At 38.7% G+C, this 24,246-nt stretch overlaps 1 protein-coding gene across 1 annotated transcript in view; it reads right to left on the minus strand.

Moving 5' to 3' along the window:
- Positions 1-1,062: 1,062 nt before the first annotated feature.
- The window catches only part of LOC142169576 (uncharacterized), a 33,799-nt gene continuing 10,615 nt past the window's right edge, over positions 1,063-24,246 (minus strand). Inside the window, exons 3-6 of the mRNA XM_075231456.1 lie at positions 3,721-4,296; positions 3,313-3,510; positions 2,636-2,948; positions 1,063-1,475 (exon numbers count right to left, since the gene is read on the minus strand). Coding sequence (XP_075087557.1) covers positions 1,063-1,475; positions 2,636-2,948; positions 3,313-3,510; positions 3,721-4,296 — 1,500 coding nt within the window. The remainder of the gene's footprint in view (positions 1,476-2,635; positions 2,949-3,312; positions 3,511-3,720; positions 4,297-24,246) is intronic.

Below are 24,246 nucleotides of genomic sequence, written 5' to 3' on the forward strand. Positions count from 1 at the left end.
CTCAAGGTTCCTACTCCTAACAAAATTAAAAACTAACTGCACCCGATTCAATCAAAACCCTTGAAAAAGAACCGCGGCATAAAGAAAAACTATGGGGGCAATTAATACACTACCTAAAAAAAGAAAATATTTTTGTCTTTTTCTTTCAACTTTAATCCCTCATGAAACCCGTCGAATGTTATCCATCATCGGGAAAAATCGAGAATTTTAAAAAAAAAATATGTGTTTTTTTTTGTTTCTCTATCTCTAACTATTGCAACTAACCAAATCAATTACAACTAACAAAACAAAACTTATATACATACAACATACCAATATCCCCCACCCCACACTTTAAATGGTGGCATGTCCCCATGACACACAGAGAAGAATGCAAAAGTGAAGAAAACTCCCCCGATCAAATCAGTCTATGTCAGAGACGATGCCGGGGTCCAGATGACAAGCCCGGCCAAGTGCACGCAGCCATGCCATGATCTTCTTCTCTGATTTGGCATTCTGTGTAGTAAGGGCATCCACTCGAGTTCCCAAATCAGTGACAGAAGTACACATCCCCGCCATCTCTTGCTCTAAAGCACTCGTTCGTGTTTCCCATATGCTGCATGAAGGTTCCTTAATACTTTGCTCATGCATTGGAGAAGCAGCGACATCCTCACCGTGCACATTATTGCCCTAGTTAGGCTCATCAAATTCCTCATTATCCGCCTCAGCAGGCCCAGTCGGTTCCTTCCTGATTACCACTTTATCAACCCGGAATTTCTATTCTCTCTTGACTTTCTTATTCGCGACCCTGTTTTTCGGCACCCGTGCCTCACGGCATAATCGAGTGACAAATGATGGGAAAAAGAACCCATACCTCTCAGTGGTGGTTCTTGAAGGTAGCGGGCAGTTATTAATGATATAGAGCCAGCACTTCCCTTCAAAAGTAAGCGAGGCCGAGTGAAATTTGTGGCCCCCCTTTAGCCACACTACCTCCCTCCCAGGTACACAAATGGTTGCAAATAACAGGCGCTATATGTGTGGTTTTCCGTTGTGCGTGACATAGTAGTCACCTGTATCGGGGTCTTACACATATTCCGGCAAGTGATAGGCCCTTCGGATGGCCTCCTTGGAGAAGTTCACGCTCTTCTTCCGCACTGTACAGACATGGTTTTCATGTTCTGGGAAGTTCCCATAGAATTCCCGAACACCCATCAAATTTGCCTCGTCAGGTTCTTCGCAGAATACCCCCATGCCTTGCCTGACCAATTCCTTATATACTCTGGGACAGTCATTTTGGAGAGATCCTATGTCAATGCCCCTTTCCGGAATGGGTTTCTTGCTTGTTTTGCTACGAAATAATTCTTGGGCTTCCCAAGAGTCAAACTTGTTCGGATCATATCGATGAGCGGATGCAGAAGCTCGCGACTGGGATGTGCCCGCTTGACCACTTGTTGAGGCACTTGCAGTTTTTCGTTTCTTAGAGAGCTCCATAGTACCTATAGCAAACCGCCAACAATTAGCTAAAGAATCACTTGGCGAAGCAAGAGAGGCTACTTAGACTTCACCCTTACACTTGGTCACAAAATTACACCTTCAATCTCATTGTGGCATTTACACAAACACTTAACATGCACAATTGTTCCTAATCCCCACCAAGCAATATTTGCCCTAGATGGACTAAGGATACACCACTTCCACTCCTAGAAACTATATGGTCAGTCTCTATGGTGAAACTCAACCTCCCTCATATGAAAATTGAAAACGAAAAGAAAGAACAAAATAAAACAAAATAAAAATAATAAAAGAGAGAGAAAGCATCTCACATACTTGAGGGGTCTCTAGGGAATAGAGCTAGTGAGGACATGAAAGGGGGAGAGTAGGGGAGTGTTTTGGTGTTGATTTTACGGAGAGGAGATCAGAGTGGGGGGGAGGAAACGGGTTAGGGTTCGTTTTCAGTAAGGGGAGAGGAAAAGTAAAAAATTTAGAATTCGGAGTTATGGTGGGGGGGGGGGTCCAAAATTAAAAAGGAGAAGAAAAAGACTTACTTGTGTGCGGTAGGGTTATACCGTGCGCGGCCATGCATGTTTGGCAGTGTACTACTGAATATACGCGGTCAACCCCTTAAGTGCGCGACCATATGCGCAAAGTGCCCTCCCCCCAAGTGCGCGGTCGAGCACGGATACATTCAAAAGAGGCCTTTTAGACACCTCAGTTCCTACCTTCCACAACATGTACCTTCATGCACCTAACACATAGCAATATACACTCATTTCTATCTATTCTACGCTATAAACAAAAGTGAAAATTCTAACTAGTAGAAGAGTTAGAGGTAGTTCTGAGTTATTGTCGTCATCTTGACTCAACTGGGCATCCTCAACTTTGAAGTTCTCTATTTTGTCCATGTTCTGAATCTCAATTGCCCCATACGGTGATACATGTTTCACCACATACGGTCCCGTCCATCTAGACTTAAATTTTTCGGGAAACAATCGGAGTCTACTTTTGTACAGTAAGACTCTATCCCCTTCATGAAACTCCTTTGGCTTAATCAGACGATCATGTCACCTTTAATTTTTTTCCTTGAAAATTTGTGCATTTTCATACTCGTCGAGTCTAAACTCCTCCGATGCATTCATCTGCGCCAACCTGTATTCACCTGTAAGACTAAGATCAATATTAAGCATCTTAATTGCCCAATAAGCTTTATTTTCTATCTCAATAAGTATGTGACACAATATTCCATATACTAGTTTGAACGGTGAAGTCCCTATGGTTGTTTTGAACGTAGTTCTGTACGCCCATAGAGCTTCTTCCAATTTTACGGACCAATCCTTACGAGAAGCACTAACCATCTTTTCAATAATTCGTTTAGGTTCACTGTTAGACACTTCAACTTGCCCACTAGTTTGGTCATGGTACAGGGTTCTTGTTTTGTGTGCGACCCCATACTTAGACATCAGTGTAGCAAACTGCTTGTTCATAAAGTGTGACCCATTATCACTGATAATAACTCGAGGTGTCCCAAAGCGGGTAAAGATGTTCTTCCATAAGAACTAACACACCACCCGAGCATCATTGGGCCTAGTAGGGATTGCTTCTACCCACTTAGAGACGTAGTCAACGGCTACTAGTATATACTCATAAGAATGTGACAATGGGAATGGACCCATGAAGTCAATTCCCCAAACGTCAAAAATTTCACATACCAGAATGGAGTTGAGAGGCATTTCGTCCCATTTGGTAATATTACCTGCCCATAGACACTTGTCACATGCAGCTACATATGCTCTTGCGTCTTTGTACAAAGTAGGCCAAAAAACTGGCTTCCATGACCTTTGCTGTAGTGCGATTTCCACCATAGTTTCCTCCAACTACTCTATCATGGCAATGAGATAGAATGCTTGCCATTTCTCCTTCAGGAACACATCTTTGATCACGAGAGAGGTCAAGAGGTAAATATCCTCTAGGCAAAAAGTTGGCTACATCAACATACCAAGGCGGCCTTTCGGAAACCGCAACAATAGAGAAAATCTACTCATCAGGGAATTCTTCCCTTATTTCAACTGTTTCAACCAGAGGTCACTCAAGTCGAGATAAATGATCGGCGACTTTATTTTATGTGCCCTTCTTATTTTTGATCTCTAAGTCATACTCTTGGAGTAACAGTACCCACCACATCAGATGCGACTTGGACTACTTCTTACTCGGCAGAAATTTTAAGGTTGAGTGATCCGTGTGTACAATCACTTTGCTCCCCACCATATATGATCTAAACTTGTCAAAAGTAAAGACCACAACCAAGAACTCTTTTTCAGTGGTTGCATATTTGACTTGAGCATCATTCAACGTCCTTCTTGCATAGTAAATGGGCCTAAATATTTTATCTTTTCTTTGTCCTTGAACCGCCCCCACAGCAACATCACTGGCATCACACATTATCTCAAATGGTTGGCTCCATTCAGGTGTCACCATGATAGGAGCACTTATAAGATTTTCCTTGATCAATTCGAATGCTCTTAAACACTCCACATTGAAAACAAAGTTGACATATTTCACTAGAAAAGCAGTCAACCGTTTGGTAATGCTCGAAAAGTTTTTGATGAACCTCCTATAGAACCCACCATAACCCAAGAAACTCCTAATGCTCTTCACAGAAGTCGATGGAGGAAGCCTAGCAATCACATCAACCTTCGCTCCATCAACTTCAATTCCTTGTGTAGTCACTTTGTGGCCTAAGACAATTCCCTCCTTTACCATGAAGTGACACTTCTCCCTGTTTAGGACCAAGTGCGTGGCTTCACAACGTTCAAGAACGAGCTACAAATTCTTCAAGTAGTCCTTAAATTCATCACCAAAGAGAGTAAAATCATCCATGAATACTTCAAGACACTTTCTATTTAGATTAGAGAATATAGACATCATGCACCTCTGAAAAATGGCAGGTGCATTACACAACCCAAACGGCATCCTCCTATAAGCAAAAATATCTGACGGTCAAGTAAATGTGGTCTTCTTAACATCTTCTGAATCAATGGGTATCTGATTGTAGCCTGAGTACCCATCTAAGAAGCAGTAGCATCCATGTCTAGCCATTTTCTCGAGCATTTGATCAATAAAAGGGAGTGGGAAGTGGTCCTTCCTTGTTGCATCATTCAACCTTCTATAATCAATGCACATTCTCCACCCAGTGATTGTTCTGGTGGGGATCAATTCAATATCTTCGTTTTCACTACTGTCATTGCCTCTTTCTTAGGTACAACTTGTATTGGACTAATCTACTAGCTATCAAAGATGCGAAAAATCACTCCTGCATCTAGGAATTTGATGATCTCCTTGTGCAGTACTTCCTCCAATATTTTTTTCAGCTTGCGCTGGGGCTGCACCACTGGCTTGCAATTTTCTTCCAACAGAATTTTATGCATACAAATTGTCATGCCCCGAAATCAAGGAGCACGACCGGCTCTCAACCGAGTGAAACCGGCCGAGCAAGCCTATTAGATTTCCTTCCACTCAAACTCATCCATGAATAAAGTGGAGATGTACTCCATTAATCAAACACTAAAAAGATTTCATTACCAACTCGTATTTCACTCCCATTAACAACTTTATTCATAATTTTAAAAATATTACGAGTTTATAGAATTAACGAGAAACATGATTTCCAAATACTAAAACTTTTAGTTCAATTCCGAACATCAACCACAACCCACAACCTGTCTACGGAGCCTCTAATTACAATAGAAGAATAATATGTAAACACCGGTAACGAGGTCCCGGCTATACCTTAAATGATAGTACATGAGAAATAAAAGATACATGACTCCGAAATGAAGTGGGGCTCACCAAATCATCTGAAAAGAGTGTACTGCTATCACTGACTAATGTCGTCTGTTGTTGAACCACCTGCATCCAATAAAGATGCAGCACCCCCGGCAAAAGGGACGTTAGTACCGTTGAATAGAACTAGTATGTAGAGCTAAAAGTCCACTTTAAAAATAGAATGCCCATATAAGAAAAGGCAACACATAGAAACAGCAAGACACAATCAACAATATCCAAATATTTAGTTAAAACATAATAATTTTCAAAATACAAACTTCATATACAATTTTATTGGTTGGGCGATCATTAGCACTGATATACCACCGTCTTTGTTAGCACGGAGTCCGATCACGTCCGGTCGGCAAGGACATCTCCCCACGAACAATGTGGTTTGACATGTGATGCGAAAGAAAGTTGTTACCAAGAGTAGTACCACCATGTGCGCAACATGACGTCCGATCTCCACCCGATCATCTAGGCCGCCTTCCCATATATGACGTGTGGGTTGACTTTTCCAATCCATAATTATTACCAGTTTCATCCTAATTAAGGGGAATAATATCACAATTTCACCAATAATTCAATTTTATCCCAAATAAGGGGAAATAATCACAAACCAGCCCTACACCGGTATGTGTAGTTTCAGGTGTGGGCCTTATGACCCACCCTTCCTCGGTTTTGCTAATGATGTTGCCAAAATAATTTCGATTTGATTTGCACAAAAAGGTAACATAAATACAATTGTACTCACCTCAATATTTTTCACATTGTATAAATTCTCATTAGTATTTCTAGTCATTCACAACGACAATATTTCCTTGGCTTATTTGGCTATTCACAAGATTCTTTATTCCTGGCACGATGGCCGTATTTCATATCCCACACTTTCACCTCTTTCAAATTCAAAAATCACCATCAAATATCAACATATAGAATATTCCGAAAATCACAACTTTAAGATTATTAGAAATGAATAATTTAAGCACAATTGATTTCTTTCCGAGAAATGGAGTAAAATAATTGGCAATTGATGCGCAAGTTAAAATCATCAACAAGTAACACACCATTTATTCTTGAAATACTTTTTCTCAAAAAGGACACTACACAATTTCCATTCACGAATATGTAAGAACGCAAAACACATTGAAAATACTCACAAAACATAGCATTAGTTGAAATAACCACATACGGGCATGACTTGAGTACATAAGCTTTTAGGCAAATTCTATTTTCGAAGTCAATTTTGGAATAGTTGAATCAAAGCTCATTTCATAATATTTTTCACATCATCTTATTTCATTGGCACCATTAGCCACAAGTATAACCTTCATTCCTGGCGCGTTGGCCACACTCTATATCCCCAATTCACTTATTTCATTTTCAAGAATCATTATAGATTATCAACAACAAGACATTTCCAAATCAAGACTTTAGGTACACATGAGCAATTAAGAGTCTTAAGCATATTGAGTTTTTCTCACACAATTTGGCATACTAGCTTTCATTTGAAACACGACTCAAAGCCATAACATTTTAATAAACATATCATTCTTAAACACATTCCCAAAAGATGACATAATGTGATAGGAACATTGGAAACAATTATTTATTACACAATTCTTCACACTTTGCTTATTCTGGACAATCGAATTTATTGGGAACAACTCAAAACATCGAATAAGGAACTTAAGACAACCATACTTGGAACTTATGGGAATATTATGGAATTCAATTCTAAGAGAGAAAGTTTAGCCAACATACCTCATTTTGAGCTTTCCTTAAATTACTACAACGTTCCGAAAATTCTAGCAATCCCAACCTACTTTGAGACATAACAAAATTGAACAATAATTAGGAAGATATTCATGTTGTCAATTCATTTGAGCATTTTATCAAACACTAGGTGTGCAAATTTGGCTACAAGGTTCTTCTACAAGATTTCCTTCACTCCACAACCCAATCTTTACTTATTTGAGCTCAACAATCTTCTCACAAACCTTATTAGTATAAGAATGTATAAACAATACTCTTACACCCAAGAATCATACTCCCAATCACCCATTTTTTACCCCAAACTCGAAATTGAAGACTAGGGGCTTGAATCTTACCTCTTAGATGAAGATCTTGTGATTACCTTCCTTGATTCTTTAAGATTGGTGCAAGATTGGATGATTAGAATGTTCGGTTCCCTCCTTCTATCTATAAAATGCTCTTACCTATCTCTAAAACCCTCAGAAAAATATCCCAAAATAATCCCCAAAGCCTATTTTTCAAAATGGGGTCGGGCTATAAAAATAAAAAAATTAACCCTCCGAAATCAGGTGTGCGGTCGCATAATGGACCGCATAATGGGTATGCGGGTCGCACAATGCACCGCACAATCGATGTCCAGAACAGGGCTATGTTGGCTAGGTCTGTGACCAGTTTTGCGGTCGCATAACCTCTTTTGCAATCACATAATCAATTCTACGATGGCAGAATTGGCCGCAAAATCACCTTCTGCCAGCCTTTGATAATTTGGTTATATTGTCTTGTAGGAGTATCCAAATGACAAGCGGTTTGAAGAATTAGAAACTAGACACATATACCTTTCTTTTGATAGGTAATACACCATAATACTTTTCATATCATGAGAGTTATGCGCGTTTGATGTTAGGCATTGTGCGAACTCATTTGAAACTTTAGTCTATTATGCAATTTCCAACTTGACTTGGACTTAGGGCTCCCCTTAGACCCCACATCACTTGTAATATGACTCGTACACTTATTATCCTATCAAATTGATATCCATTATATTAATATTCCTCGTCCACCCACAAAATAATATAATTAGCGCACATCTACTTTCTTAATAGCGCTTAAGTAGTTCGAAATTTTTTGGGTTGTTACATTCTCCCTCACTTAAGAACATTCGTCCTCGAATGTTTTACGAGTCACTTCTAAGAATAGTGTTACCATCCTTTTACCTCCAACCATTACACATAGGCACTTATAACTACATCGGTCTCATACTTTATTTCCAAAATTTCAACTTACTTATGGCCCTTGAAATTCGGCTATCTTTACAAATTCTTGAAACTTTCGATAGAGTTTCCCCTGTAACTGGGCCTATCCACCTGCCAGAAATCACCAAAAGCATCCTATTAACACATCCACAACTCCACAAAGCATCACAATGTATATCAACAGCACTGATCTCAACATTACAGGCATTATATTATCAAGAGTGATATCTGGACATGAACTATACATTTTTAAATCATAACACCTAGAAAGTACCTTTCAACTCAAAACCAATTGCTATGCAATCAAGCGAAAATATTTTCTTTCCACAACACTTTCGGCCTTCAAGTGACCTTCTCGACTTACAAACTTCGCCATAACATATTAACGTAGGCAATCCCAACTTCCAGACTTATCTAACAAGGAGGACAATTAGGTACGTCTCATAAGCTAACTATCCATTAACTTCACCTTCAATAACCTCCACCGGAACGATATACAAACGATTTCCAATTACCTCCTTATACATAGACACATGAAATAATGGGTACACAGAGGACAATAATAGAGAAATATTATACTCATAGTTTGGCCTATTTCCTTCAATATTTCATAAGGCCTAATGTAACTACACATACTTTACCTTCCTTAGCAATTTACCCAATATATTCATATAGAAAACCTTTACAATAACCCATTCACTTTCTTCAACTCTATATCACTACGCCAAACACCCAAACTAAACCTTTGGCGATCTCAAACAATTACTCTAAGATGTGCTAGCTTTAATATTACCATAAAAATTCCTATCCAATATGTTTGTTCACTGGATGACGCTTCTTCTTTGACATGTTTTAACCTTTAACCCCCATAGGTTTACTACAAATAGGAACAACGAGGTTCGAGATTGGGCTGGAATTATTCAAGTGTCACACCCCAAACCTGGGGCGAGACCGGCACCCGGTGCCTCACCTATCCTCGCGTACGAACTTGCGACTAAGGGACTCTGAACATATAGTGTCACACTTTGTCCATGGGCCATATTGCAAGATAATTACGAATGCTGACTAAACATCAATATAAAGCTGGGCCGAGAAAGCTGTCATAACTAGTATAGCTGGCAAACCAACAAAATATACATAAAAGGCCTACAAGCCCAACATACTGCACTAACTGACAGGATACGTCTACAAGCCTATACTGATGGATATACTGTGATCGGAACAGGGCCCCGACCTACTCATGTCATATTTACATATATACACAAGATATACATAAAGCTCTAGACCCGACAACTCCAAAGGGCATGGAGCTTACAGATCAAGCTGAACTCGGGCAACACCTAATAAGGAGGTCTACCCGCCTGTCTGTTTGAACCTGCATGCATGAAATGAAGAGCCTCAGAAAAGGGACGTCAGTACGAAATAATTTACCGAGTATGTAAGGCAATATACTGAAAGTTGAAACTGAACTGATAATATAACAACTAAAAGTAACTGGGAGTCAAAGATAATCTGAAGATATACTCACCTGCTGATACTGACTCAACTCTCTCAATATAGTAAGTAAAATAGTTGTCCGACCTTATAAGACTCGGTATATATAACTGCTCTGCCGTAATAGGCTCACTCATAGGCGCTCGGCCATACTAGGCTCTGTATCTTGGCCATGCTGGGCTGGCTCATAGGCGCTCGGCAATAGTAGGCTCGGTATATAACTTACCATCTGATAAGAGGTTGCCCAATAGGGGCCTGCCCATCGATTATAGCTCGATGGTAATAAAAATACTGTGATATTGTATATATAGTCTCTCATCTCTCTTGACTGGAAGAAGACAATACTCAATTGAATATGAAGTCCCGATAAGGAGAATACTGTAATTTATGAGACTAGGATAATGTTTATAAATTCGGGAGTATGAACTTCTCTTTATGCTTCGTTATCAAACACATGTAGTTACGAGATCATGCCAAAATGAAGGAAGGGCTTAGCCTTAACATACTCGAGTCGGTTCTCTTGACAATCACTCTAACACAAGTCAATTGTGACAAATCACATAACGACAGATCGAAGTACGGAAAAATCCATATGATATTCTTTGAGAAAGATTGCACGGTACTCCCTTAGAATTGCACAATCCCGTTGCTATAACATTACGTAGTTTTTGTATGAAAGATTGAAGTCAATTCACGTTGCTAAGATGATAAGGTATGTTGCTTGAATTCTTGAATTCTTCAATTCTTGTCCGTTGCCTACTTTGATATAAGACCCTTCTTTTGAATTAGAGAGGTGTTAGCCTTGAAATGGTATGACTAAGACACTTATTACTCAAATATGCCACCTTTTCACTCATAATGTAAGAGTCATAATTTGGACAAGGTATTGCTGCCACGTTTGATTCCTTGGACATTATCCAAAGACCTTAATTAACCATCCATTTACTCCTTAATCAACTTATTAATTCCCCACTAATCCAATATTTAACCAATTACCTACATAATTAAGAATTATCCAAAATTACTTAAAATACTACTCAGTTGACACACTTTTTGTACCCTACTATCATGGTCATGTGGTACCTTGTATGGCACTGGTCCATAAATACCGGGTATTATAGTTCGGACCGTATTTTTTCTCAAAATGTCAAACATCGACGAAAACTCATTTCCTTCGATTCGCTTACCCTCTCACCTTCACGAATTTACTCATCACTTGTTTGAAATAGCATAATGCTTATAATCTCACAATAACCCCATTCCCGAACTTACGTGGATTTACAAGGAAACTTTAACATACGAAAATGCGGGATGTAACAACTGATTTCCGAGCTTCCATCAATTTACTTATGGCGTACTTTCACGTATGAAAACATGAGGTGTAACATCATTCCCCCCTTTGGAACATTCGTCCTCGAATGTTGACTGATGCACTTATCATTATCATAACCTATAGCTCTTACTAATATTTTAATACTCTCCTTGCCATCTAGGCAATTGTTCTGTGAATAAATCCAAAGTCCAGGGTATTCCCACCTATAGGCCTCTTTCTCACACCAAGGTCTGTGGTCGGAATTCTTCCAATTTTGTAACTCTTGCTACTTCAATCATGCAGCCTGTACGACATTTTCCTTATATGTGCGCTTATGAGACTCTTCTCTCCTTTTTCTTCCAGCTTTTACCCAATCCCTAGGCCTCTTTTTGTGAACATATACAGAGCTTAATAAGATGTCCCTCTAGGCATCTATAGGTATACTGATGTTTTTTGCTCGGTACTTTGTTGGACTTACAGATATTGCTATATCTTATTTCATAGTCCCGATTATCTATCCGCATGACTTTACTACATCTAAGTAGTTCATAATATACCATAACTCTTACCTCAATTTATCGTTGTTCGTCCCATGTGTATAAATATATGTCCTTTAACGCTTCCTCATGACTGTTCATCTTAAGACTAATGGCCCAATCTCATCTCATACTTTGTAACTTTTGTCCATACATTGTTGATTCACCTTAATGTTGATATATCATCTACCATTGCTAACTTGATATCTTATGTAACACTGCCACTAGGGCTCACGTGATTGATCCACCTAGGGGCGATACTATACTTTCATAACCGTATTTTATAGCATCCTAAGATGACTCACCTTACATGGGTATTTTAATCCCGTACAATTCATGATATCCTCTTCAAGTCATTACTCAATCGAAGACCCAATGTCATCCTTTATCTATCACAATCACACCCCCACTTTACTACCAGGCATCATTCCATTTCTTCTAGATGCTATTAGTCTTAGATTCTTTTTGAGTTCATTCAGGCTATACTGAACTATCTATAACTTAGAGAAACCATTAGCTCTTTTGTTTTCATGGGCTTAATCCTGAGGACGTATCCATTCTCGTCCCCTTCTCACTCGCCCTTTCTCATCCTTACTCTTGTCATAAAACCTTGTTGCTTTACTATACTTTAGCTTGCGACCTATACGTATCTATTTATACTATTTGCAACCTTCCTTCAACTTGCTTGCACCATAGATTTCCTTATGTTATTCTTGAACATCAAGCGAGACATCACATCGTCTATAATTCTTCTTTACCTTCTTGGCTAGATCTCTCGGTACCTAAACACCATAGGTTGGAAGATATGCTATTGACGATGCCACTATTATTCCTGGATACTAAATCCCCGTGCTTCTAACCTATTATCTGAAGTATGGACTATTCACAACCTTCTGCATCTGAGTATTTTGTATGTTGTTCACCTTTGCCTTACTACCTTAAATCTTGCATCGTATCTTCTATTTCTTTCATGACCTCGCTTCCACATGGGTTTAATTCACGTCCATAACTTGAAACTCTATTATAATACTTGCACCTCTGGTGCATACACAATCCGGTGGAATCTTCGTACTGACTTCTTATGAGGCTGGTACTTTTCTAACTGGCTTCATCGTAGGGTCGTTATGGAATATGGTTGTTGTACTTTCTCTCTTGTACCTCTGATATTAAGAGTGATCCTGCAATGTTCTCAATCACAATTTCCAAAATTTTTTGGTTCCAATAATTAGACTCCTGATTTACTGGGTTGATGTAATTCTTTAGTTTCCTCTTCCTTCTAATCAGCCTTTATGTAGGCTTAAGCTTATTCCGATCTGAGGCTCCTGGTATTAGTTATTACTTTAGCCTTTCATGGGCGTTATGGAATATTCATGATACAATCTTCTAACAACTCAATCCTTTGTCTATGCCCTTGGCTCAATTATTCTTTAAACTTATACTGGAGTCTTTTATGTCTGTATAATTGTCAACATATATGTTGCATGTATAAAATTCTGAACTCTAAAGTGCGTTCATAACATGCTTTGGGTCATTAATCGAATAATTCTTTTTGTTTCTTCTTGGCTTTATGCCCCCTTGTTGCGTGCATACTTAGCTTACCTTAGTGCCCACACACATTGGAATTCCATACAACTCATATGATCTTGAATATCACTTCTGATTTTACTTCTTGTTCATTAGCCACGGTAGGTGCCATTTTCTTATGGAGTGCATTCAATGTTGTTGTGAGACTGTTGTTATAAGACCATTTCCTGTTTAGGTTACTGTACTTAGGTTGAAGCCTTTTTCCTTATTTCCTCAGCTACACTTACGTTGTAGTACATAGGTTACCTTTTGGCTCTTGTAAAGTTACAAGCTTGTTATATCGTTTACCCGATAGAATTCTTTTGATGTTCTACTCACCTATAATCATCCTTAGTTACTTACCTCCATATTCATGTGCTCGTATGGTTGCTTCTGAACTGAAGTTTTGACTGTCTTCCAAGTGGGACTTTCTTTTATTCCCATAACACTCATATGGTATCTTTAACTACCCCAACTCTTATCCAAATATTTCTCAAAGATCACGATGTCATATCTGCGAGACCGAAAACATGGGGTGTAACATCATTCCCCTCTTTGAAAAATTCGTCCTCGAATGTTAACTGATGCACTTATCATTATCATAACATATAGCTCTTACCAATATTTTAATACTCTCCTTGCCATCTAGGCAATTGTTCTGTGAATAAATCCAAAGTCCAGGGTATTCCCACCTGTAGGCCTCTTTCTCATACCACGGCATGTGGTCAAAATACTTCCAATTTCGTAACTCTTGCTACTTCAGTCATGCATCCTGTACGACTTTTTCCTTATATGTGCGCTTATGAGATTCTTCTCTACTTTTTATTCCACCCAATCCCTAGGCCTCATTTTATGAACATATATAGAGCTTAATAAGATGTCCCTCTGGGTATCTATAGGTATACTGAAGTTCTTCGCTCGGTACTTTGTTGGACTTACAGATATTGCTATGTCTTATTTCATAGGCCCGGTTATCTATCCGCATGACTTTACTGCATCTAAGTAGATCATAATATACCATAACTCTTACCTCGATTTATCGTTGTTCGTCCCATGTGTATAAATCTATGTCCTTTAATGCTTCCTCAAGACTGTTCATCTTAAGACTGATGGCCCAATCTCATCTCATACATTGTAACTTTTGTCCATCCATTGTTGATTCACCTTAATGTTGATCTATCATCTACCATTGCTAACTTGATCTCTAATGTAACACTGCTGCTAGGGCTCACGTGATTGATCCACCTAGGGGCGATACTATACTTTCATAACCGTATTTTATAGCATTCCAATATGACTCACCTTACAGGGGTATTTTAATCCCGTACAATTCATGAAAACCTCTTCCAGTCATTACTCAATCGAAGGCCCAATGTTATCCTTTATCTGTAACAATCACACCCCCACTTTACTACCAGGGCATCATTCCATTTCTTCTAGATGCTATTAGTCTTAGATTCTCTTTGAGTTCATTCAAGCTATACTGAACTTTCTATAACTTAGAGAAACCATTAGCTCTCTTGTTTTCATGGGCTTAATTCTGAGGACTTATCCATTCTCGTCCCCTTATCACTCGCCATTTCTCATCCTTACTCCTGTCATAAAACCTTGTCGCTTTACTATACTTTAGCTTGCGACCAATACATATCAATTTATACTACTCGCAAGCTTCCTTCAACTTGCTTGCACCATAGATTTCCTTATGTTATTCTGGAACATCAAGCGAGACATCACATCGTCTCTAATTCCTCTTTACTTTCGTGGCTAGATCTCTCGGTACCTAGACACCATAGGCTGGAATATATGCTACTGGCGATGCCGCTATTATTCCTGGATACTAAATCCCCGTGCTTCTAGCCTTTTATCCGAAGTATGGACTATTCACAACCTTCTGCATCTGAGTATTATGTACGTTGTTTACCTTTACCTTACTACCTTAAACCTTGCATCGTATCTTCTATTTCTTTTTTGACCTCCCTTCCACATGGGTATATTTCACGTCCATAACTTGAAGCTATATTATAATACTTGCACCTCCAGTGCATACACAATCCGGTGGAAGCTTTGTACTGACTTCTTGTGAGGCTGGTACTTTTCTAACTGGCTTCATCGTAGGGTAGTTATGGAATATGGTTGTTGTACTTTCTCTCTTGTACCTATGATCTTAAGAGTGATCCTGCAATGTTCTCAATCACAATTTCCATAATTTTCTAGGTCCAATAATCAGACTCCTGATTTACTGGGTTGATGTAATTCTTTAGTTTCCTCTTCCTTCTAATCAGCCTTTATGTAGGCTTAAGCTTATTCCGATCTGTGGCTCCGGGTATTAGTTATTACTTTAGACTTTCATGGGCGTTATGGAATATTCATGATACAATCTTCTAACAACTCAATCCTTTGTCTATGCCCTGGGCTCAATTATTTCTTTTAACTTATACCGGAGTCTTCTATATCTGTACAATTGTCAACATATATGTTGCATGTATAAAATTCCGAACTCTAAAGTGCGTTCGTAACATACTCTGGGTCATTAATCGAATAATTCTTTTTGTTCCTTCTCAGCTTTCTGCCCCCTTGTTGCGTGCATACTTACCCTACCTTAGTGCCCACGCACATTGGAATTCCATACAACTCATATGATCTTGAATTTCACTTCTGATTTTATTTCTCATTCATTAGCCACGGTAGGTGCCATTTTCTTATGGAGTGCATACAATGTTGTTGTGAGACTGTTGTTATAAGACCATTTCCTCTTTAGGTTACTGTGCTTAGGTTGAAGCCTTCTTCCTTATTTCCTCAGCTAGTCTTTCGTTGTAGTACTTAGGGAGACCTTCTGGCTCTTGTAAAGTTACAAGCTTGTTATATCGTTTACCCGACAAAATGTTTTTGATGTTCGTACTCACCTATAATCATCCTTAGTTACTTACCTCCACATTCATATGCTCGTATGGTTGCTTCTGAACTGAAGTTTTGACTGTCTTCCCAGTGGGACTCTCTTTTATTCGCATAACACTCATACGGTACTTTAACTACCCCAACTTCTATCCGAATATTTCTCAAGGATCACGATGTCATATCCGCGAGACCGAATTCCTCATGTTGGGGTTCACTATGTTTATTTTGTACTATCTGTTGATTTGTCTGTATCCTCTTATCTAGCCATAACTAGACTCTTCCTGGATCAACTACTAACTACTCGTTAGCCCATTCTCATATCAATATTCCGCGAAATCCTTCTTGAGTCATTTCCTTTGTCTTTACTTACGTCTGGAACTGGCTCCTTATCTATCAATAACATCTCGGGCAGGAACCCTTACTTCCTCTCCTTGATATCAAGTTTGCATAATGTTCTGGAGTCGTAGCATATCCGTAGGAGTTAAATAAGTGCAATATCATTCCTTTCTCATTTTTTATCGCATTCTTCCTTTACCATTCCATTGTCACTAGAATCACTTAATGATGACTTAATGCCACATTACTCCATATTCCCCCCTTTAGGGGAGTACTAAGATTTAGAGCCACGACGATCTACCTATTGATGTTTTACATGTTCCTCTTTGGAATCTTTTCACATCATCAATGACCTTTTCCTGCTTTGTGGTAATCCTTCTATACTAAGGATAACAAAATTCTTTATCCACGAGGGTGACACTTAGTGTAACCGGCACACATAGTTCCTTAAGCTTAACTTTGCTCGCATTGCTTGCTTTAGGGAAGCGTCTTCCTGAATGACCTTTAAAGGTTATTCTTCGATCTTCCATTCTATTATCGTCGGAACGCAAAATCTAAAATTTTCACGATGTTGACTATTATCAAATCACTCAGTCCCTAATTCATGCTTAGTGTATCTTGTTCACCAGTCTATACTGATTTCTATTACTCTGGGGTCTAACTTTTTCTCCTGGTAATCACGTTAGAGTCATGAACTTATTTCTCAAAATGAGGATATGACTTTATGGCCTATACTCTTTTGTTGTCTCAAGGCCTGGCTCCTCTCGTCTTTTCCTTCACTTGACTATATATTCTATAATACTATCATTGTTTTCTACCATTGTCATCCATGCATCACATCTTACTCATAATGCTTCATTGACTCTCTTCTCGTTTCCTGCTAACATTTCTGTCTATCACTTTATTTTGAAAATTTCAACAAGACATTCTTTTGCTTTTAGCTCCCCTTGCTCCATCTACTGGCTCTTCGGGTTGCCTAACATTCTTTCTTTACTAGGGACGGGAGTCACACTAAGACAATATTTATCCCTTCCAGGCTTCCAGTGCCTATCTTTGTAATATCCTTCAGAAATGTCAACTAACACAAACAATCCATCCACCAATTTGGGTTAATCTAAACCAGCCGGATCCTGATATCCCGGTCCTTTTCTTAAACTACGCCTGTTAGCCCCCATAGGGCATAACTGGGATGGGTGTGGCCAATTATACACACCTCTGTTACTGTTGAAGGTAACTCACAATGCTTATATATTTCTGCCTGAGTTGTAAATACCGATAATCTTCTTACCTCGTTTCTTTTTACCATATGGGTGGATAGATATTCATGCCTTAGGGCTCCTTTTCCAGAAGCTCACACGTCTTTGTACACACATGATGTGCTGGAGGCCCTACATTTACTCATCATAAGCATGATGCAAATTCGAGTTCCTCCAACTCAACTCTTCCACAGCCGCATTCAATCCCTTACCAACTATCCTTCTGGATGTAGGTATCATTGTATTACGAATCAAATAGAATTTAGGAATGTGAATTCTTATAAGTGAGCTCTACCACACGATCTAGAGCAAGAAGAAAAAGTGACAGTCCTAAATGCCCTGTAGCCTCCTGCTTATAAGTGTGGTGCACAACACATCCATAATTAAGACTCTACTAGACACAACTTGTAGACTCCCTAGGACAGAACTACACGGATACCACTTTTGTCACGCCCCAAACCTGGGGCGAGACCGGCACCCGGTGCCTCACCTATCCTCGCGTACCAACTTGCGACTAAGAGACTCTGAACATATAGTGTCATACTTTGGCTATGGGCCACATTGCAAGATAATTGCGAATGCTGACTAAACATCAATATAAAGCTGGGCCGACAAAGCCGTAATAACTACTACAGCTGGCAAACCAACAAAATATACAAAAAAGGCCTACAAGTCCAACATACTTCACTAACTGACAGGATACGTCTACAAGCCTCTACTAATGGATATACTGTGATCGGAACAGGGCCTCGACCTACTCATATCATATTAACATATATACACAAGATGTACATAAAGCTCTATACACGGCAACTCCTAAGGGAATGGAGCTTACCGATCAAGCTGAACTCGGGCAACACCTAATGAGGAGGTCTACCCGTCTGTCTGTCTGAACCTGCACGCATGAAATGCAGCGCCCCCAGAAAAGGATGTCAGTACCGAATAATGTACCGAATATGTAAGTCAATATACTGAAAGCTGAAACTGAACTGATAATATAATAACTGAAAGTAACTGGGAGTCAAAGATAATTTGAAGATATACTCACCTGCTGATACTGACTCAACTCTCTCAATATAGTAAGTAAAATAGTTTTCTGGCCTTATAAGGCTCGGTAAATATAATAGCTCTCCCGTAGTAGGCTCGCTCATAGGCGCTCGGCCATACTAGACTCTGTATCTCGGCCATGCTGGGCTCGCTCATAGGCACTCGACAACAATAGGCTGGGTATATAACTTACCATCTGATCAGAGGTTGTCCAATAGGGGCCTGCCCATCGATTATAGCTCGATGGTAATGAAAACACTGTAATACTGTATATATAGGCTCTCTGCTCTCTTGACGGGAAGAAGACAATACTCAATTGAATATGAAGTCTCGATAAGGAGAATACTGTAATTTATGAGACTAGGATAATGTATATAAATTTGGGAGTATGAACTTCTCTTTATGACTCGTTATCGAACACATGTAGTTATGAGATCATGCCAAAATGAAGAAAGGGCTTAGTCTTAACATACCTGAGTCGGTTCTCTTGATAATCCCTCTAACACAAGTCAATTGTGACAAATCACATAACGACGGATCGAAGTATAGGAAAATCCGTATGATATTCTTTGAGAAAGATTGCACCGTACTCCCTTAGAATTGCACAATCCCGTTGCTATAACATTACGTAGTTTTTGTATGAAAGATTGAAGTCACTTCACGTTGCTAAGATGATAAGGTATGTTGCTTGAATTCTTAAATTCTTCAATTCTTGTCTGTTGCCTACTTTGATATAAGACCCTTCTTTTGAATTAGAGAGGTGTTAGGCTTGAAATGGTATGACTAAGCCACTTATTACTCAAATATGCCACATTTTTACTCATAATGTAAGAGTCATAATTTGGACAAGGTATTGCTGCCACGTTTGATTCCTTGGTCTTTATCCAAAGACCTTAATTAACCATCCATTTACTCCTTAATCAACTTATTAATTTTCCATTAATCCAATATTTAACCAATTACCTATATAATTAAGAATTATCTCAAATTACTTAAAATACTGCTCATTTGACAGACTTTGTGAACCCTACTATCATGGTCATGTGGTACCTTGTATGGCACTGGTCCATAAATATCGGGTATTATAGTTCAGACCGTATTTTTTCTCAAAATGTCAAACTTCGATGAAAACTTATTTCCTTCGATTCGCTTACCCTCTCACCTTCACTAATTTACTCATCACTTGTTTGAAATAGCATAATGCTTATAATCTCACAATAATCCCATTCCCGAACTTACGTCGATTTACGACGAAACTTTAACATACAAAAATGCGGGATGTAATGTTACACCGCATATTTTCATAAGTGAAAGTACGCCATAAATAAATTGATGAAAGCTCGGAAATGAGATGTTGCATCCCGCATTTGTGTACGTTAAAATTTGGTCATAAGTTAATCGACGTAAGTTCGGGAATGAGATTATTTTGAGATTTTAAGCATTATGCTATTTCTAACAAGTGGTAGTAAATTCGTGAAAGTGAGAGGGTAAACGAATCAAAGAAAATGAGTTTAGTTGAAGGTTGTTGGTGTGGGATAAAATACGGCACGAGCTAAAATACCCGGTATTTATGTACTAGTACCATACAAAGTACCACATGGCCATGATAGTAAGGTGTACAAGGTATGTTAAAATTGAGTAGTATTTTAAGTAAGTTGAGATAATTCTTAATTATTGGGTAATGGAATATTATCTAATTAGTTAGGAAATTATGTGAATAATTGGGTAATTAATAATTTTTAGTGAGAGATTAACTTCTAATTGAATTTTGTGGACAATTATTTAAGTAAATATTTGGATAATTGTTGGGGGGACAATAATCCACGTGGGATTGTGAAAGGGTGGCAGCAAATTCCCAACTATCCTTATTCTTAAGGAGGTGGTGGCATCTATGTATACTTTAACTCATTTTTGGTTGAAATGTGATTAAGAATGCCTCTTTAAAGTCACAAAAGAAAAGGCTTATGACTATTATGTGACGGGTGAAGCTTCAGCAAGAAACTCACATTGTTAGAGCATATAACAAGGTTAACATTCTCTTTAACCTTCTAAATATGATTTGCATAAATATATTCACTTTAGCACATGCAAGCTAATGTTTGCTTACCCCCTTGAGATTAGAAGATACAAGCATAATGTTTCAGAAAGATTGCATACATGATTTACAATGGTCGGAGCTGTAGCGTGAGATTTTGCGATTCTAAGGAAGTACAGTGCAATCTTTCTTAAGAATATCATACGGATTTTTCCCTACTTTGATCTGCCGTTACATATTATCGCAATCAACGTGTGTTAGAGGGATTGTCAAGAGAATCGACTTAGGTATATTAAGGCTATCCCTTCTTTCGTTTTGCATGATCTATACGACACTAACAAAACGAGCAAATGCACAATTTTTATAGATGACTCTATTCATAGAAATGCTAGAGATGCTTATGTTCTTGATTCCCCATATGTCTTATTATTATATCTTTTGTACATGGGTCTCAGAAAAATACGTATTTGATAAAGTTTATCTGAAAGACATATTGATTTTATGACATTTCGAGAAATCTTATTAACGTATTTCTTATGCATTTCATGCATTTATACATGTACATTGACCCGTGACCAGATGGCGTTATATACGCGTATATATGTATATTATATGGATATGAGATATGGGAAAAGGTTACGGCGTTATATACGCACCACCACCTGATCAGCTAGTATACGTTGATGATTTGCCCACAGTGGCCAAAATGATATGATGGGATGCCCTCAGAGACTTGATGATGTTATGAACCCATATATCTATGCATGGTATGACATTTATACGCATATGCATGATAATATAAAAAAATAAAATAATTCAAAGAGCTATGCAGACGTACATGTCGAGTCTTTTACTACATATTTCTCTCATGTCTATTATTTACTGATTTTCTTTCCTTACATACTCGGTACATTATTTGTACTAACGTCCCTTTTGCCTGGGGACGCTGCGTTTCATGCTCGTAGGTCCTAATAGATAGGTCGAGAGTCCTCCAAGTAGGCGATCAGCTCAGTGGAAGATGTTGGTGCACTCTATTTGCTCTGCAGTTGCTTGTTTGGTCAGTATGATTTAGATGTGTATTGTTTGGTATGGCGGGGATCTGTCCCGACCTTTATGAAAATTATGTATTCTTAGAAGCTTGTAGACAGATGTCATGTATATGAAATATTGTATGGCCTTGTCGGCGTATGTTCAGTGTACGGGTGATCGCTTTGGTCTTATAAGCCAGTATGTCATATGTATAAGTTTATTCCCTCATGATTTACTCCGGTTCATTTACCTACGATGGAATGATACAAAATATATGTTATGTTGGTACTCGATTGAGTAAGGTACCGGGTTCCCGTCACGGCCCATCGGTTTGGGTCGTGACAAAAGTGATATCAGAGCAGTTTTGTCCTAGGAACTCTCCAAGCCGTGTCTAGTAGAGTCTTGTTTATGGGTGTATTGTACACCACACTTATAAGTAGGAGGCTATAGGGCATTTAGGACTGTCACTCTTTCTTCTTACTCTAGATCGTGTGGTAGAGCTCAGTTGTAAGAACTCAATTTCCTAAACTCTATCTTATTCAGAATACGACGATGCCGACATCTAGAAAGATGGTTGGTAAGAGATTGAATGTGGCTATGGAATAGTTGAGTTAGAGGAACTCAATTTTTGCATCATGCTTATGATGGATAAATATGAGGTGTTCAGCAGATCATATGTGTAATAAGATGTGTAAACTTCTTGATAAGGATCCCTAAGGCAAGAATGTCTATCCACTCTTACGGTAAAAAGGAATAAGAGAATCAGAAGGTAGATACAAGTTTCAGCAAGTAAAAGAAGCAAGATGAAAAAGGGTACGAGCTACCCAGCTAATGAAGATTATCGTAGAGGAATATAAGACTTTTGAGTAGTATAAGAGAAGGTAGGATATCAGGATCTAGCTGGGGTTAGGGTAACCCAAAATGGTGGATGGATTGTTAGCGTTAGCTGACATTTCTGATGGATATTGCAAATGTGCTAATAGATCTCCTTGTGAGATGCCCAGATGGTGCACTCTAAAATAGTACAACTAGATATGAGTACTACAAAGATAGGCACTAGAAGCTTAGAAGGGATAAATATTATCTTAGTGTGACTCCCGTCCCTAGTAGAGCAAGAACGTTAAGCATCCCGAAGAGCCACTGGATGGAGTAAAGGAGAGCTAAAAGAAAAAGAATGTCTTGTTCGAGTTTTATGAATAAAGTGATTGACATTTATGTTAGCGGGAAATAAGAAGAGAGTTAATGAAGCATTATGAGTAAGATGTGATACATGGATGACAACGGTAGATCAAAAAGATTACAGTATTACAAAGTCTATAGTCAAGTCAAGGAAAGGCTGAGAGGTGACAGGCCTTGAGACAACAAAAGAGTATAGGCCATAAAGTCATATCCTCATTTCGAGAAATAAGTTTGTGACTCCAACGTGATTACCAAAAGGAAAAATTGGACCCCAGAGTAATAACAAATCAGCATGGACTGATGAACAAGATAAACTAAACATGAACTAGGGACTGAGTAATAGTCGGCATCATGAGAATTTCAGAGATTGCGTCCCGGCGATAATAGAATGGACGACAGAAGAATACCCTTTAAAGGTGATTCAGGAAGACGCTTCCCTAAAGCAAGCAAGGTGAGTAATGTTAAGCTTAAGGGACTGTATGTTCCAGTTACACTAAGTGTCACCCTCGCGAGTGAGGAATTTCGTTATCCTTGGTACAGAAGGATTGCCGCGAGGCGAGTAAGGATCATCGATGATATGAAAAGATGACAAAGATAAAAAGGTAAAACATCTATATGTAGATCTTCGTAACACTAAATCTTAGTACTCCCCTAAAGGAGGAATATAGAGTGATGTGGCATTAAGTCAGAATTAAGTGGTTCTAGTAATTATGGAATGGTAAAGGAAGAATGCGATAAAAATGAGAAAGGGAGGCTATTGCACTTATTGAAATCCTATAGATATGCTACGATTCTAGAATATTATGCAAACACGACGTCAAGGAAAGGAAGTAAGGGTCCCTGCCCGAGATATTATTTATAGATAAGGAGCAAGTGCGAGACATAAGTTAAGACAACGGAAAATTGCCCTAGAAAGATTACGCGGAATATTGATATGCGAATGGGCCAACGAATAGTTAGCAATTGGTTTAGGAAGAGCCTAGTTATGGCTAGACAAGATGTTACAGATGAATCATCAGATCATGCAAGATAAACAGAGTGAATCCCAATATGGGGAATTCAGTCTCGCAGATATGACATCGTGACCCTTGAGAAATATTACGATAGGATTTGGGGTAGTTAAAGGTACCGTATGAGTATTACGGAAATAAAAGAGAATGCCACTGGGAAGACAGTCAAAATATCAGTTCAGAAGCAACCCTACAAGTACAATGGCATGGAGGTAAGTAACTAAGGATAATTATAGGTGAGTACGAAT

The sequence above is a fragment of the Nicotiana tabacum genome, chromosome 15 (genome assembly GCF_000715075.1).
Source record: "Nicotiana tabacum cultivar K326 chromosome 15, ASM71507v2, whole genome shotgun sequence".
In the NCBI taxonomy this organism is placed as follows: domain Eukaryota; kingdom Viridiplantae; phylum Streptophyta; class Magnoliopsida; order Solanales; family Solanaceae; genus Nicotiana; species Nicotiana tabacum.